Source organism: Lutjanus erythropterus, chromosome 6 (genome assembly GCF_056507025.1).
Source record: "Lutjanus erythropterus isolate fLutEry1 chromosome 6, fLutEry1.hap2, whole genome shotgun sequence".
NCBI lineage: Eukaryota > Metazoa > Chordata > Actinopteri > Lutjaniformes > Lutjanidae > Lutjanus > Lutjanus erythropterus.
In genome coordinates this window covers 15,327,432-15,345,992 of record NC_139322.1, presented here as the reverse complement: position 1 = coordinate 15,345,992, position 18,561 = coordinate 15,327,432, and the positions used below count along the sequence as shown (strand labels likewise).

The following is an 18,561-nucleotide window of genomic DNA, read 5'->3' as shown; positions in this document are numbered from 1 at the left end:
TCTGTCACATATATACACATATCTCTTTTTTAAGGAAATCAAGCACAGACTTTAATTTAGCTCTCTAGGTAATGGTAACACAAATACGTAGCGTTGTGAGCGTTGCTGAGTAAGTTACTGAAAAGTTTTCTCCATGTCTGTTCCGCAAGTGTAGGAAAGCTATCAGTTTTTAAACACACGAGTGAGGCTTCTTATCACAAAACAATCTTTGGCCCCCCCCCCCCCCCTTTTTTTTTTTTTAGCACACGTCATGCGTCATGACGTCGCAGAGGGGCGGGACGGTGGCCCGTGGGGCGGACGGCACTCGGAGGAGGGGTGCTGCTCGCTGAACGTCTGTGTCAGCTCAACAGTTTGCTATCACCTCTGTAAGTGTTAAATATATTTTTAGTTTTTTTTTTTTGGGGTTGTTTTGCCGTCAGTTTGTGCGTGTGTGTGGTTCGTGCTCCGTGTCTGTGTCGTGAGGAGAAGCTGTTAGTGTGTCCGTGTGGATGTTTCATCGTATGAGCAGCTCCGTGCACAGACACACTAACGGGACTGTCAACCTGAGTCCGTTAACACACTGCTGCTCACTGACAACACTGACTGCTGGCACTGAACTAACATTTAACCGACTTTTAGCTTCATTAGTACCGCTTTACGTAATGTCACAACATGCAGAGATACTTGTCTGTTAGTGCTTAAAAGTAGGATCAAGTAAGATAGGTGTTACTCAACGGGGAATTTTTTTTTTTACGTTTCTTTCGTAACGGTCGCTATAACGTTATTTCATCTCCTGTAGTGTCATAATCAATAGTCATATGTGTCCGTTTTCCTCCAGTATTTTAATAACAAAATGATTAAAATGTGCATAACTGCACAACAGGTTTCTCTCATTGCATGTATGTAGTTAATAGACAGCAGAATTACACATAATTCATGGCATCAGGAAATAAAATTTTTTGCTCTAACATTGTCCTCTAGTTTGAAGACGTTGTTATCTTGTTATGGACTCTGGAGCAGAGTAAAAGTTGTGAGTAGAAATGGGTATAGTTGGGATTTTATTAGAGCTGCAACAATTAGTTGATTGAAAGGAAATTGCTGGCTACTTGATAATCCATTAACACTCATTTTTAAAGCAAAAAAGTGAAACATAAGCTGGTTTGAGCTTCTTTGATGTGAGGGTTTAGTGCTTTTCGTTGTCATTTATGATATTAAATGAAGAGTCTTTGGGTTTGGGACTCTTCATTGGACAAAAAAGCTATTTGAAGATGTCAGTTTAGGCTGTGGGAAATTGTGATAAGTAATTTTCACGTTAGATTATTATTATTATCATTTATTTATTTGATAGAGTCGGTGCACAGCTACTAAGCTGCACCAGAGTTAGCTGTAAGTTAATTTTCATCTTTTAGTCCATGGTCTGGAAACAGAATAATTTCTGCTAAAACACGCTACTCTATAATAATCGATAATGAAATTAATAGTTTGTTGTTGTTGTTTGTAAATTTTATTGATACCAATATCATTGCCGATACTGCTTCCTCATACAGATACTAAGCAGTGCTCTTATTGGTACTACTTGCTAGAATTTGGTGTAAAAAATAAGGACATGACACAAAAAGATGCCAAAAGATTTTATTATTATGTTTTTGTTGAAATACCAAGTTAAGTCGCGTTTAGCCGCAGTTCTTCATCAAATGTCCTGAAGTGAGTCCACGCTTTAAAACATTTTGCCCTGTCAGCTGTTATGTAACATTACATAAGGAATAATGTACAAAGTGCATCATTGTTAATTTCAAAATGCTTTTATTGATTTAAAAATGATTTTATTGCTCTTCCAGAGTCCATAGCAGTGGTCTGTTATAACAAATACAACAGTATAATGTAATACAATAGACCTGAAAATGCCATAATTGACCAATCAGAAATGAGTATTTAACAAAGCCATGCAATCAATATTGATAATCGTCCATGAGCTTGATTGATTGATTGTTTGATTGATTGTTATTTCAGGACTGACCAGTCAGGAAATGGTACCGGTTTAGTACTGGTTTTCGATACCCTTCCCTAGTTGTGAGTAGAGATGAAGCAGTGAAAATTTTGTATCACAATTGTAGTGACCAAATTGTCACAGCTGCCATTATTATCGCTGTATTGTTATGTGCTGAGAATGTTCAAAAAGTACTGATACACCCACTGAAAGAAACATTTCACCAACTTTTACGTTAAAAACCTCTCAGTGATTTGAAATATCGTATTTTGCTTTGCGATGTTAATGTTTTCAGTGACACAAAACAAACCCACATTGCTGCTGCGCCTGCATCTTGGAGATTGTTGCTAACTATGGATGATGCTGGAGAGTATTTACCATTTTTCAAAGTGCGGTAATCAAACACGTTAATCAAGATTATTAAAATTTGAAACCATAACACTAATCATGCAGAATTTTGGTGCTGTTTATTGTAAAACTGATTGTTATTTCATCCTTAGTTATAAGTAGGAGTCAATTTCCAGGTAATTCATGAAATTTATCTACTATGATCCTGTCATATTGATGTCTCTCTGTAGCTTATGATATTAGCCAGGGCCCTGCCAGTTAATTGCTACCTACACAAGTTTTAATAAATGCTCAGCAGGATTTATGTTAGTCTGTCTAATGCAATCTGATGGGCTGTAGACATTTCATGGCCTGTTAAGAATGGACATCCGCAGCCTCATTAAATCTGATGCCTTGTATTCTTCACAGAGAAGCAGTTTTTTCCCGCAACCTATTATTATCAGTGTCTGGGAGACAGACAGACATACGCACTCTCACACAGCCATACAGCAGGCAAGCAGGGAGGCAGACGCAGAGAGTACAATGTGCCAAAGAAGCATTTAGAGGATTACAGTTTCCATCTCACTTTCTCTCTGCTTTGTTGAAGACCTGTGGCCAGATGTAGCAGGTTGTCATCTCCTCTGCAATGAAGGAAATCCGCTCCAGCGACATGATTATGGACTGAAGGTTTGTTTTCATCCACTTACTCTACTTAGCTCTGACAATTTTTGTAACCTGGTGGTCTGACACTGTGTTGCATGTAGAGTAGATATACATCATGTAGAGGGTTGGAAGGGTCTGGTATGACATGATGTATCTCACTATCTGTTCAGCATACTCTGCTAAGTGGCTGAGAGCTTGGCTGCCCCTTCAGGGCACTGCTAACGCAGCCATTCATGTCTCACTCTGACGGTCAGACCACCACGATGACGCTACCCTCCTCCTCCTCCTTCTCCTCCTCCTCCTCCTCTCACTGCACTCACATTGTGCCTTCCCTGTTAGGAGCTGAGCTTAGAATTGAGAGTCTTTGTACGAGTGTAACGTTTTTGTGTGTCAGTACTGTATGTGTGTTTGCATGCATCATGCTTACAAAACAGAACTCAGTGAATTCTAAAGATGGAGTTGCCTCTCTTTCAGTTTGTTCTCAGTTTCATATACCTCTTCAGCATTTGATATGATGAAGACGTGCTTATCCTACATCAGATCACAAAATTTGCTGTTTGCTCTCCTTGCTGTCACAGAGGCTGATTAATTGGCTGTGTGTACAGGAAACTAGCAGTTCTCCCAACAAAGCTGCAGACACGGATAAGAAAGATATAGATTAGATTAAAGCATATGATAAGAGATGCTCTATATTGGATTTTTGCCAATATCAAATATTTTCAGACTCATTTTGACCAATTGGTGATGCACATACTTTTCGACCACCTAATTGTAGAGAACATCAAGTCTCTCCTGTAGTGTATTCAACATATTATTATGTCAGCTCTTATCATGATGGTGTACTGGCAGATGCAAATAAAAATTACAATGCTTTTCAAAATATACACATTCACAAAATGAGAAAACTGCTGCTGACAGTTTTTTCCACTGTTGCCTGTTTCTCTTTGTTCTTCACAAATTAGTCATAATGATCAGGATTGCTGTTCTTAAGTTGGGCAGTTACATGTATAGCAAATTTGTATGCATTTGTAGTGTTATTTGTATGCATATACACTACCAGTCAAAAGTTTTAGAACACCCCAGTTTTTCCATTTTTTTACTGAAATTCAAGCAGTTCAAGTCCAATGAATAGCTTGAAATGGTACAAAGGTAAGTGGTGAACTGCCAGAGGTTTAAAAAAAATGGTAAGGCTACCCAAAACTGATAAATAATGTACATTTCAGAATTATACAAAAAGGCCTGGGTTAACAAGAAATGGGTTAACAACTTAAAGGTGTTCTGCAGCAATGGAGGTTGATCAAGCTTTGAAAGTTGGTGCTACTAATTCCTACAGGTGTCATGGTACATGGTTCCTCAGTGTGTGACATCAACTGTCAAACATGGAGGAGGAAGCGTGATGGTCTGTGGCTGTTTTGCTGGATCCGATATCCAATATCATTTATTTATTTGATAGAGTCAGTGCAGTCAGTGCAGTGCTCGTTACATCTTAGCCTTAATTATTGCTTAATAGTGTTCGCTGAAAAACATCGGATTGTGGATCCATAAAAAAGGGTTTTGTGAAGATGGTAGACACTGTACAGTGTAGTCTCCTGTAGACTGACTGTGATCTTTTGATTATTTACAAATTTAACAAGGTATGTGTGTCCAATTGGATATGTAGCAATTGGATTTGGTTGTAATAGATAACACAATGAGACTGTGAAATAACTTCATTTCATGCATGAATTATTCTACTGCATGGCAGTAATCTATTGGAAAACACTGCTGTTTCATTTGTTTTTATAATCAGTGGGAAACTCCTGCATATACAAATTGTTCATGCTATCACAGTGTTTGCTGAAAGTAGTTACATCTCCTCTGGGTGCTTCAGTTTCTCCCCCACAGTTGACATACAAGCAGGTTTGGTGAAATTGGCATCTAAATTGCCCATAGGTTTGACTACGAATGCGACTGTGTTCATCTCTTTATTTGGGTGTGTTAGACTGCGCTGGGTCCAGAACTTCTCACTGAATGTCTGCCATGCAGAGACTTTACCCCCCCTGCATCCCTGAGTATGATAAGTGATATAGAAAGTGGATGAATGGATGCTTTATGATGTTACAGAACATTTTTCCACAATCAATAATTCATTAAGTTAAGAAGATAATAAGGGATTTTTTTTGAAGATTCTCTTGTTTAGTGCCTAATGCACAGCTGGTCCCCTCTGCTGCAGATGAAAGCATGATGTATTGTGTACTGTAGACACGGAGATATACTGTAAAGATCTGGGTTCAGTTCTTGGCCATGGTACGGTACGTCAGGCAGTGTTTGTGAGTGGAAAGCTGGTGAGGGATCATGTCTTTGTGGTGCACCAGAGTCCCTCTGGTTAATACTTACCAGCTCAAATCACGCTTAAGTAAGAAATCTGTAAAGTGTCTCATCATATTTATCATTACTGAAGATAGTCAGTGCTGAGAAATGTTCATTGTTCAACCACATCATGACACTCGGTAATATTTTCATCTAGTGTTTTGGGAAGTTGTGTTTTCAATGTATCTGAAGTTATGATTAAGTTCTAAAAATTTTCAGTTGCAGTTTTAATTTTCTTGTCAATTTTTTTCAAACAAATTATGTAAAAGTGTTTCATAAGGGATTGAGATAATCTGTTTTTTGCCCTTTAGTCTAAATCTCAGCATCATTCAGGCAGTGATTTGGCTCGGTTATCTCAACCAAAGGCCAGTCGTGGCTAAAGAGGAAATGTTCCATCTCTGAGAGGAAACCCACTTTCCTTTCCTCTCTCTCTTTCTGCCTCTCTCCCGTTTTTCTGTGTCTCTCTGTCTTTCACACTCTTTCTCTCACCTTCTTCCTCTTCCAGCAGGGCTTTGCTGTTTGAAAGCCCACAGGGTAGCAGAGGTGTCATGGAGCAGCTTAATTTAGATGCCACTGACTGAAATCATTCTTTTCCTCTGCTACAGTCAGCGGTATTTCTTCACCAGTAAACCCGTAAAAAGTCTGGCCTTACCTTCCTGCTTATCCTGTAGCTGTGGACAGTGCAGGGTTCATTCTCTCCCGTAGGACTGACTCCCACACTTACAGAATGAAGGTGAAATTCCTTTATAAAAGCTGTGGTTTCCAGTGGCAACGAGCTGCCTGTTTCCCTCTGATCCCTTCCTGTTTGAAGACAGAGGCAGAAAAGAAGCAGGGGTCACACAGCGTCACAAGAGTTTACACTTTAAAACAGGACTGAGGTTTAAGTTTTAGTACTGTACAAGAGATGTGATGGTGATGTACAAAATCAAGGCTAAATTCACAGTCCTTGTGCAAAAATATGTTCCAAAGGTTATCTGAAGCTTGCGAGGCTTCATCATTTGACCTGATTATATTCAGTGCATTACCGCTTGATTCCATTTGGCATAGCTGCATCACGTTATGTCTGCGCCGCGGCCACCAGAGTTAATCACAGTGATTCTTGTGATGCTTGTGATTTCACCAGAAGTGCTGCAGCGCACGGCTCTCCGTTCTGCTCCCCTTCAAATACACGCCAAGTCTATTTTTGACAGAAGCCCTGTCAATTTGCACAGAGCAGACCGAGCAGGCAAGAAGTCAGATACAGAACCTGCATACAGAATCCGGTCAGTTTTCTAAATAAAACACCATGCGCAGATTCACAATAACTAACACAGAGAAAAAACAAAATATTTAATCACACAGCAAACAAGGAAAAATGATCAAATCAGCAAAGTCTGTACAAGTCAACACAATCAAACGCTCTGCTTCTGGAGCACTGCTGTTGAGACATGCAGTTGTGCGGAGGACGGATCAAAACTGTAGCGCACACATGATGTGCCCAGTGGAATCAAGCAGTTAGAGCTGTTCAAATCAAGTGTCTTCCAAAGTTACAATCATTTTAGTATAAAATTCACTCTTTGTGTTTCCTGGTTGAGCACCAGTAGCAAAAAGAGGGGTCATTCAACTATCAGCCTGGCCGATTTCAGTATTTTTTTTTTTTAATCCGATCAAAAATATGAGGAACTAATTATGGCTCTGATGCAGCTACCTCTCAGTGTCCTGCCTACAACACTATCTTATTGGTTAATTTTGAAAAGTACTTTTTTAATTTAACACATTTCAAGTGTTGTGTTGGAGTTTTTGTTATTCTAAATTTTGATGCCAAGACTTAGATTTTTTTTTACCTCAAATTTAAACCTATATCAGTTCCAAACATCAGTTCTAGTTTCCTTGGTTATTAATAATCTGTATTATATCAGCCTTGAAAAAAAACATCTCCGTTGACCCCTAACTAAAAAGGTGGTAGCTTGGAAGATACCTGCTAGATTTGTCTTACTTAGAGAACTGAGGCCCTATATTTGCTTCTGATAAACATCTGAATAAATTTTTGCATGGAAGGATGACCGAGGATTTTCATTCGGACCAGGATGATGATATATAGACATTCTGCAAAAAACTGAGTTTTTTGATCACCCCTTCATTTCAGTGTGTTACTATCTTCTTGTCTTTAGATGGTAGACCTTAGAAGAGTGCATTTTAAGGTTTGGAGGTCAGGAGGAATATCCTCTTTCAACGTCAGCCTTCTCCCAGACTGTAGACTTGATATTGTTGACCCACAGCCTACGTGTTGAGCCCAGTATTATGCTCATAGTAAAAGCTTCAAGACCGGAGCTTGCATGTGCTGATCCCCTCTAACCCCCCTTTAGTGGGCTGTGGGGGTGTCACGTTACCTGAGTTCAGAGATCTCACTGAAGAGTTATTTAAGTAGGTGACGATGCAGATGATTTATATCTGACTGCGTAAAGTTGTTCTCACCTGCTGGCACCACAATGAGCCAGATGCCCTCTGGCCAGATAACCTGGCAGGTTTCTTTCTTCAGTCGCAGAAAGTGTGCGTGGTTGACCCTGACACGCATTCCCTCTGTTATTCCTTATGTCTGTGCACCTTGAACACAATCTCTGGTATGAGATTTCAGCTGGTGTGTAGGTGGTTTCCAGCCTGTTGATGGTTGATGATGCGCTGCCAGAGCTGGTGGAATATGAGCTATGTTGGCAAGGTTGGCCTGGCCACTGTTAAACACCTATCAGGTTAGTACGTGAGGGCCACTTTGCATGTATTACATTTTCTAATAATTTCTGTGTCCACTGGAAACTCCCTTTTATTAACGTCTGTCTTACTAGGAAACAACAACAAAAGGGCGGAGCCTCAATACCATCATCAGGTCAGACACAGGTCTGTGCTGAGTGGTGTTGTAGTTGTTGTCAACATGGAGCAGTGTCAGTTCCATGCATGTGGTGAATTATTCATAAGGACACTTGCTGTGGTGTTGAGCACAGATGCAGCGGTGTGCCTTAAATAAGGCTTCCCCAGTAAACATACAGTCCCATTCAACATAATGTTTAACATGCAGCCTGTGACTCTCAGCCAGTCTTCAGTTATGTTTCACTTCACTGTACCTTTACCTTAGAGATACATCCATGGAATATTTACAGCCCTATACAACCTTAAAAGATCAACACCATAGTTTCTGTGTGGAGATTAAAGTCTCTCTTTGTTACTTTGTCTTTGTAAGCCTCCCACCTGCAAGGTAGTTGTAGCTGACTCAGACTTGCTTCACACCCAACATACTACTTGTTGTTCTCTTTGCGTGAGTGTGTGTGAGTGTGCGTGTGTGTGCGTTTGTTGTAGTCATTATTTTTATTGGTTTTCACAGCAATATGAGTTGGGGGTGGTTACAAAGGATGTAGTTAGAGATCATCTCCTGTTGCCTAAGGGATAAAATCAAATCAAAAATATCAGGTAATGCAGACATCCAAACCTGAAGTTTTGCCTTATTTAAGCTTAATGAAACATATTTTATATTTAATTTTATTTTACAATATTTTATATCAGGTGCAGGGGTGTCAATTTCAAAATGAGCATTAAGCCTACTGATACCACTGACCCTCGCTATCAAATGTCACTACCTACTATTATCTAGCAGCTTGCTCTGCGTTTCCGCTAAGCAGAGTTTAAACTCTGCTGTAAAGAATGCAGGAGCACACTTTAGTAACATGAGCAGTTACTGTTTATTTCTCTTCTGGGTTAATCAATACAATATACAGCCTTTTAGTAGTAATAAGTATTGCGATTCAATTTTATGATTTATCACAATTTTTTTTAACCCTAGATGATGGGAAAATGTTAAATCAAGCACTTTTACAGACTATATCATGATTTATATTTCAAAAAAACACTGAGGTTTATTTCATGTAGTTAATAAACAGACCCACGGCCGCTGCAGAGAAATCTCCATACACTCTACCAAACTCGATTTGTGAATCATAAAAAAAGGATCATGATACTGAAGAGAATCTATTTTTTTTTCTCCTACCCCTACTACCACATTATTGCCAACTAACTAACCCGTGACTGCAGCAGGAAGCCGGGACTGGGAGTTTGAAAGAAGAATTTGAAAATGTAAATGACAGTTGTCAGTTCATAAAACCAATGACTTGTGATCTTGACCTCATATTGACTCAATAGTCTAACCATCACATATGACACAAAAAAATGAAAATCAAATCGAATTGTGACCTCAAATTAAATTGTGGATTTGGAGAATTATGACATCCCTAATCAGGTATGAAACAATGTCAATAATCGTCTTGGCAGCTGTATAAGCAGAAAGCGTTTTCCACCTTTTGAATGCAAATCTGTGATGTCATTAAGCAAACACCAATATGCGTTTTTTATGTCTGCATGTGTGAGTAAATGATTGTGTATCTTCTGGTTTGTCTTGTTCCTGGAAAGCTGAGCGCACCTTTGGCAGCAGGGCCTCCCTGTGGGTTTCATCTTGCACAATAGGGCGTTGTGCCTGCCTCTGTCAGGGAACTACCTGCCATTCACCTCCTCATTCAGACACACTCTGTGCTGAGGGTCCGAGCTGAACCCGACACGGCCAGGCAAAAACACGCCTTGGACGGATGCCTTTGATCCGGTCTGGCCTCTTTCACTCCCTCTGTAACCCTCTGTCTCTCTTCTCTCACTTACTGATACAAAGAGTTGTGTCTCTTATCACACCCTGTGCAGTATGCTGAAGTCATCTCCTGCACTGTCACAACTGACACAACTCGGCTATTCACTGCCTCCCTGACCTACACACACACACACACACACACACACAAATACAATAACGATTGTTCCTGTTTCCTGCCTATGCTGTCATTATGCAGCTGCTGAATGAGATATGGGCCAGTTTCCATTGGTCAAAGACAACACATGCACACATGCTCATGTATGTACACATATGCACATTTCCACACAATGTAATTCCCGCCATATCTTTCCTTTTCTGTCTTTGTCTGATAAAAACTCTAACACATATCCATGCATCCCCTCACTCACACACACAAACATCACGGCCAGAACTCTCTGGCCTAATTCCCCTCTTATTGATGTGTGTCTGTCAGTGAAAGAGGCCCAGCACAAAGAGCAGCGATGGGCCTGTGTGTGGCTCAGAGGGAACAAAGAGTGGTCTATTCCACACCAGCTCTCAGACTTTTCTGGAAACACTGCATGGGCTTGTTTAAGCTATGGCCATATTTTGAGTTAAGCGACTGTATGTTCAACAATGAGCAACAACTTGGCTGATTCAGTGTCAAAGAGCACAAGAGCACGGGCCAGATTGACCCCCACTTGTGTTGGTTATGCCCACTTTTTTTTAATGTCACAAGTAGAGTTAAATAAAAGAGTCAAGACGAATCGGTGATCATGTTAGTGTAAAGAAATTTTGGTTTGGAACCAGAGTAACTATGGCAAAAGTTGCATGAAATAGTACTATAATACTTCACACTGTACTGAGTGCTAATTTCAAGTCCCATTCCTAAGTCTGAAATCCTATCTTATCTCAGTTTAGGATGACATTTCGGACTTGAACTTGGCACCTGGCCAATAGTGAAGACTGGGAACAACATGAACGCATGTTTGAAAGGCTATTCAAACAGTATGATGAAGCTTTAAAGGAACAGTGTGTAGGGTTTAGTGGTATCTAGTGGTAAGCTTGCAGACTGCAAACACGTTGCATCATCCACCCATTTCTAGTAGGTAGGAGAATCCACCTTGGCCACGAAACTTGTGCAAGATGAGAAAGGTTGCATCTACAGCTGTCGTTCTGTTTGTCCACTCAGGGCTACTGTGGAAACATGGCGGTGCAATATGGTGGCCTTTTATTTTGAAAAAACATAATATTTTATCGCTGCATCAGTGTGCCATCAGAAAAAGAGCAAGAAGTTAGGTGGAAAAAATATGTGCACATATCAGTACCAGCATCGGATATCATCAAATATTCAATATCATGCTAACCAGTAACAAGTGAAGTGACGTGGCCATTGTCAAGGACACAGGCAGTCTTGTGTACATTCTGAACACAGAAACAGACGTGTCAGGATCAGTGCTGATTAGTGAATCGACTTTACATTTCTGGTTCGGATTTCTTATAAGTTCTGAGACAGGGCAGGACACAGCCGTGAGTTTTGGAGTTTCTGTTGTATTAAGAATGTTTTTTTTCCTGTCTTCGATTCTTAAGTTTAGACGTCACTCGCAGTTGGGAGATCTTTCTGTAATGAGGCCCCTGATACATTATTTGTTTTTCTTTATCATTTCACATTTTATGCTAGATTGTCTGCAATCACTTAGCACTTTGAGGTGTCACGTCACCGATGTAACTCTGGAGCTTAATCTCTTTTTATTATAATCACATTTGATTGCCTTCTTTGTTTAATAATGATAATGGATGTTATTTTAGAACACTAGTGCCACATCTTCATCAATATAATCTTTCTGCCTGCATGAAGCTGCAGCTTTTCCTACCCAGAGAGCTAAAGTGACCATTTACAGCCAGCTGTGATATTGTAATTTTGTTGTTTAACACCAGCACTTGACAGAGCTTGTTTAAATGAACCAAAAAAAACAGGAAGTTATCACAATACCTTCTTATTTCATTAAACTGGATCTATTGTAGTATTTCACACATGCTTGTCACTATCCACAAAATAACAAATTGCCAGTGTGAGCTGTTTTTTTCCCAGTCTGCCAGTGCCAGAGCTCTGCTGAGCTTTCACCATCTCTCCAGTTTAGCCGGCCAAAGACAATGACAGCAGGGCTGGACGACTGGCAGCTCAACTGAATGGAATGAACTACAGAACTAAGGACAAGGATGTGTGTGTGTGTGTGTGTGTGTGTGTGTGTGTGTGTGTGTGTGTGTGTGTGTGTGTGTGTGTGTGTGTGTGTGTATTTATACGAGGGTATGGGCGAGGGTGACACGGTTCCACAGAGGCCATTGTCCATGTGGTCGTTTGTAATTCACCTTTGACAGTATTGTCAGATCTCTGAGAAACATGCTGACTCACTGAGGCTGCTGACCCCAGCTGTCACTGACACCTGTTAATCACTGATAATACTACTGGACAGGGCTTAAATACAGCAAAATATATCCATCCGCTAGCATGTTTTAGAGGTTGATCCGATGAGCAAGTGAAGAGAGAATTTCCCTGAGAGGTTCACCGAAGTACAGTGTCACTTTTTTTTTAAATGGTCTGAAACATACACATTAAAAAGGATAGTAAGAATGAGATTTCTTGCTCTTTTATATATATTTTCAAAATTGAAGTAGTTATTTTTCTCAGACTTTCAGAAATAAAACAAAATCCTGTTTATACACAAGAATACTGACTTGCTTGTTTTGAACCGTGAAACTGTTGAAACTTTTGCGGTATTATTTTGTCAGAGTGGAATAATGTGCTGCAATGAAGTGGTTAATGTCTGTCGTCATTCAAAGATCCATCTGGCGTTTCTTCTTTTGCGTCATGGCCTCATCAAGGTGGACTGACAAGTCTTGCTTAAATTACAGTAAACAAAGAGGGGACCTCTCACACATACACAAGCATACACACCAAGTCTGACAATAAAGCTTTGTCCTCTAAAGGCTCCTGAAAGAGGATTTAGTATGAATATAAAACCGTAGGCAATCAAGAAAACATTCAATCCAGTGTTGGGATCATCCTGGGGATGAAGGAGGGGATTTACAGACACAGAGGGAGGGATGGGCACTGAGGCCAGGACAGGGCTTCAGGTTCAGCTTCAGCTTCAGGACAGGATTAACATAGGTTTACCCCTCCACTCACCAGCTTCAGAACAACAGAGACAAAGTGCTTCATCATAATCAATTACATTTCACTGTGACTGCCAGCAAATGCCACTTACTGTGTCAGTGTGATTTGCATGCATGCATGCATGCATAATCAACCCTGCACGTATATTTGATCATGTTACACTTGTGTGCATGGCTGTTCACCTTCTGTGGTTATACAGGAAGTTCACAGAAGGTTCAAGGAAAAACACAGACAAACAAACAAAGAATTACAGAAAGAAAGAAGACCAACCAAATTAGATTATAATCAATGAAGATGCAGATTCTCAGTCTTTTGCATTGTGTTGCATTGGACTCTATGGTGATATTAAACTGTATTTTAAAATATTTACATCTCCTTACTATTGTCATGTATTGCAAGCAGACTTCCTTCCTACATCAGAGCAGCATCATGCCGTCAAGATCATGGTTTCCTATAATGAGACAGATAGGAGAATGTAGAAAAGCTGCTGTGTAGCAAGTTGTAAGACAAATAAACATACAAATCCATCATGATCTCCAGTTCCCCATCTTTCCTGGAAAGGAAAAGGATCTCAGTGTGCTCAACTGTAATTTTTTTATTTTGACAGCAGTGTTGATTCATTTTTGATGACAATAAATATTAATTAGTTCCTTAAATTATGCTGAATAAGAAACTACAAACAACCCTATTAATAAGCAAAGTTTTCACACTGACATTTGAGGAACATAAGATTTGTGAATATTCACTGCCGGTGTGGTAAATAGCTTAACAATGTTGGTGACTACTGTTCGATGACTAACCGTAGTTTGAGTGGGAGGCTGCTGGAGTTCAGTCATAATGTTACAGTATCAGCATCAGCCTGTTGTCTCTAAATCTCGGCCTACCTTAGATCAAACATTTGTCTCTTAATGGGTTGGTTATTTATTGACAACACTTAGTTTAACAATGCCTGATAATTCAACATAAGCCTAAGCAATATCTAGCCACTGTGCTGGGTCATTGATCCTCTTGGATGGGGGATGACTGAAGTAGCGTGACGGCAGACTGAACAGCACTTGTCACTTGCTAGCTACCAATATGTAAGAGCTACTGCAGTATGGCTTTACTAAGTCTACTTAAACTACTGGTGCAATATTTACAGAAGAACCAGAAACACAAAAGGTGAACAATGAAAAAAACAAAACAAAAAATGAAACAGTCACGAACATGTAGGACTGAATGGAAGCAGGAGGACGTCCTCATCTAGGACGTAATGTACTGCGGTGTGTGTCGCCAGTTTCCTCAACGAGCTGAGAAGCCTAGCTCATTTTTCATTGGAAACAATACCTTCAGGAAACACCTCATCAAAATTCATGGGAAACGTGGACAACACAAGTGTCACAGTTAAGGAGGGCTGTGTTGGGTTGTGTTAAATTACTTTTTCTGTATTTTTTTTTACATAATTTTACATGTGGACAACCAAACATGTACTTTGACCATCAACTTTATATGCTTGGTGGCCCATGGTGCAGGTGCGTAAAAATATTAGTGTCTATCCCTGTTTCAGTTTTCTGTTCCCAAAAAGGGTGCGAGGCCATGACATTTTGCGAAGTACCTATGTGTGCCGGCCTGATGTATATCATCTTTTGTGAGATGTACTTAGTTGAGTATTTGAAACACAGTTGTGTACTATGAAAACTTCATATCATATAAGTGTATTTCTGCTGAAAGAATTACTGAAATATATGGAATCATATCCCCGTCGTACTCAGTAAACCATACTAAGTTGAAGCTGTGTTATTATTAGTATGAAAGGCACTGCCTGCCTAACGGTTGACAGCACAATATTTTAAGAGCTCCAGGCAGCAGGCAGCTAGCAGGTGACTAAAATGAACCTGTTCAACACCTGCTCGCTCTCTCTCTCTCTCTCTCTCTCTCTCTCTCTCTCTCTCTCTCTCTCTCTCGCTCTCTCTCTCTCTCTCTCTCTCTTTGGCAGCAACAGTCACATAACTGATTGGCATCAACATACTAACAAACACCCTCTGAACTGAGCACATTAGTGTCTGCTGGCCTGAATCTGCCTATTCAATAGAAAAGATTAGATAAAACCAGAGATACGATGAGCGTGTGGAGAAAGTAAAAGCTGCTGTGTGAATGTGTTTATGTGCATGAATGCGCCTTTTCTTGGCACCGATAGTATGGTTATTGTGAAAAGCGATATGCTACCTGCAAGCAGCTTCTTGCTTGTTCTCCTTCTGTCTCTGGACTGTGTGTAAAAAAAAAAAAACTGAATAGCTGATTGTATTCACAGCGACGTGAGTCCAGCCTGTCACAGCTTCATTTGCATAGATTACATTCTCACAGTTATAAGAAGTGTGTGTGTGTGCCTGTCTGTCCAACTTTGTGTTATTCTTCATGAGCTGACAGTGCAGCTGAAGGAATATAGTTTGAGTATGTAAGCGTCCGTCCCTAGAGCGCCAAATGTTCCTGCCTCGCTTGTTTTGCTGCCCTCAATGGGAGCAGCTATTGATGCTGCAGGGAGGCTCGGGCCGACTGCCTGCCTGCCTGTCTGTCTGCGGGTCTGTCTGTGAGGTGATCATTGCTCCACCAATAGGCATCTTTCTTGACGAAGACAGCTTATGTTATCAGGTGTCCATTCTGTTGGGTTCGTTGCTGACTTAAATTCATCCGGGCAACATGCAAGGCTGCAGGAGGTGATCATGCACTGTGTTCTGTGTTTGTGACACGGCTCTATATGTTGTTTCTAGTGCGGAAACCCTTGTCTCTTGATACCACTGGAGGATAAAGAACGGATGCCTTTGGGGATACTAAATGAGCTCCTCAAGGAACACACGCATTAAGTATCGCACATGGTCTCTTCAATATGCCCAGCATGTTCAGAGCTCACATTAAAAATGATTCTTGATTGCAGACAGAATGACACTCCTGCTTGTTTGAGTATCTTGAGGTCAAATTGAAGTTTTGAATTTTAAAAAAAGATTCTGTTTGTCTTTCTTCCCTCTATCCACCTCCCTCTCAGGTAATCCGTAAGAGTGAGTCACACGCAGCTGACAGTAGGGCTGATGGTAGGTGGGTTTTTCTTCTTCTGATGTGACTCATTTATCCCTCTTCGTCTCTCACGCTTCTATTCTTCTCTGCATCCTTTCCTTTATTCTAGCAGCCTCTCGTGCCTTTCTGACTCCATCCCCCTCCAGGCTGTTTTTTTTCTTAGCATGCATGTACCTGCTTACTTTGGAATTCATTTTTTGCTTCATTTTGTGATCTTTGTGTCATGTTAGATAACCTGGGTCCAGTTTGTTTAATTTCCATTTATTTCATGTATTTGCTTATGAAATCGGCCTGTTTGAATGTAGAATGATTCAGAGGCCTGGCACAGCTGTCACAAAGACAGCCTGTCTGTTACCATCTTGAATCGATGATACAGTATTTATCCTATTTTATTTTTAAATTATAGAGATGTAACAATACCAGAAACACAAGGTACGATAATATCATGATAAAAGGTCCACAATACAATATTTATTGCAATATTAAAAACAAAAAACTCTCAAGTGTTGGAAATGACATATGTCATCAGTTAATTAACCCAAAAAAATTCTCTGTCCACATGTTGCAATGTATTAAATGATCACACACACTACTGCCGTCTACAACACTGCCACAGTTTAGGCCTCTTTCTCAATGGGTACATTATTTCAACCCATTTCCAGCGTTGCCATGTTTGTTGTTGTCAGAAACCACTGAGTTTTCTTATTATTTTTCTGGGTAACTTTCGTCTCTGAGCATCACTCTCTAGATGATGAATTGCCTTGATCGAGACCCTCGAGATCCATTTTAGAACGGATTCCAAAATTACATTTCCATCGTCATCATTAAGAAAATGTTTCATTATTTACTATCGTTTGTGTTTTTATTATTTTATTTTGTCATGTTATTTTATAATAATATAAAAAACATTGCAACATGCATAAAATCTTCTGAGAAAAGCTGCTGTGAAAACAAGCATTCTCAGCTGCAACAATCCCATAAAAAAGTCTGTGAAGTCCTGGAGGGACTGGTGTCCGTTTTATATAAAAGGGGACATAAATGAGCCTAATGCTGTCCAGCCTGCAGATTGTAAAACTCCAGTCTGTTTACCATGCATTCACACTTTCTTCCATTTTGCATGAAATATTAAGGATGAAAATGGTCACGTGAAAATTAGCAGTTGCATGTGTCACTGGATCTTGGTAACATTACAGCTTCTCATAATTCATCTCTCTCTCTGTGCTAGACCAGCATGGCTACTTGTTCCTGAATCAAAGATGCATGCTCCTTCTTTGGAATCATCCCTCTGACCACCACTGAGCCGATCCAACCCTCCATCAGACAGTCTCATCTCCACTTACACTATGCTCTAGTCTCCTCTCCTTCAGTCATTGTCCTGGTGTGACCGTCTGCATGTAGAGAGGGAAGTGTTAGCAGACTGTTTAATAGGAGAGTTTCTCCCTGCTATTCATGAGGGGTCAGCAGGGCCATATGCAGCAGGGAGATGACAGTCAGAGGGAGCCAGAGGGGGTGGGCCCCAGTTCAGGTCATGGAGCTAGAAGAGAGGCAGTGGGTTCACAAGGCCCAGGGTTGAAGAGGGCCTCATCCCAGTCAGAGCACCCCTCCTTCAGTAAGATGAGCCAGAACGCCAGGGAGAGCATGGGGGTTCTTGGCCAGGGACTGAAACAGCTGTTCCAGCAGCAGCGTAAACGTCTCTCCCTCTCTCGTTCCACCATCCCCTCCTCGTCTTCCTCCTCATCTTCCTCTGTAGTGTCGGCAGGCGGCGCCTCCCCCTCTGCCCCCGAGGACGCCTCGGGGCCCTGCTGTCCTGAATCTGACCACCTCTCTGCTCCTGTGGTTCCCTCTGCAGCTGGGCAGGGCTCAGCCGCTGTGGGCATGATGAGGCGTGGGACCAGCCTCCAGAGCCGGCGCAGTAAGGGCTCCGGGTCCGGGTCTGGGAGTGGAGACCGCGATCCTCTCCTGAGAGGTAGCCCCCAGGCCCCGCACCGCCGCAACACCCACGATCCACAGCAGCACACCAGCCGCCCACGCTCCTCTTCGACCACTGACACCACGCCCAGCAGCCCCACCCCTGGACATGTTGGCGGTGATGTGGTGCTGTCATCAGGGTACCAGTCCACGGAGGAGACGGACAGGGTAAGCAGCAGCAGCCATGCATCACATTATCACTACAGAGGCTGATCGATGTGTCTCTTTTACCCTTTTACTGGTGTCAGGCCTTGTTTGTCAGTGAACTGTCAATCAAAAGCTGAGGCTCACCTTGCTGATGTAACATTCCCTGCTGCATTAGCTTTGAACACAGCGAGAGTGTATTTACTGCTGTCTACTGAATATTCATCATGGGCAAAGATATTTTTTATGAGGAAATCATTGGCATTTATACAAGCTGAGGTTGGCTATCCTCGGTGCAGCTCACTA

The 18,561-nt window shown here is 41.1% G+C and overlaps 1 protein-coding gene across 6 annotated transcripts in view; it reads left to right on the top strand.

Moving 5' to 3' along the window:
* The first annotated feature begins 229 nt into the window (after window positions 1–229).
* Window positions 230–18,561, top strand: part of tmcc1a (transmembrane and coiled-coil domain family 1a) — a 61,277-nt gene continuing 42,945 nt past the window's right edge. The window contains exons 1-4 of one of the 6 annotated variants that reach the window (XM_084720799.1): window positions 230–365; window positions 2,901–2,980; window positions 16,115–16,160; window positions 17,993–18,279. In XM_084720799.1, the coding sequence (XP_084576925.1) occupies window positions 251–365; window positions 2,901–2,980; window positions 16,115–16,160; window positions 17,993–18,279 (528 nt within the window). In that variant the 5' untranslated portion in view covers window positions 230–250. Of the gene's footprint in view, window positions 366–2,900; window positions 2,981–16,114; window positions 16,165–17,368; window positions 18,280–18,561 lie in introns of those variants that run through there. The other 5 variants (XM_084720798.1, XM_084720795.1, XM_084720796.1 and 2 more) reach the window with 5 other exon arrangements.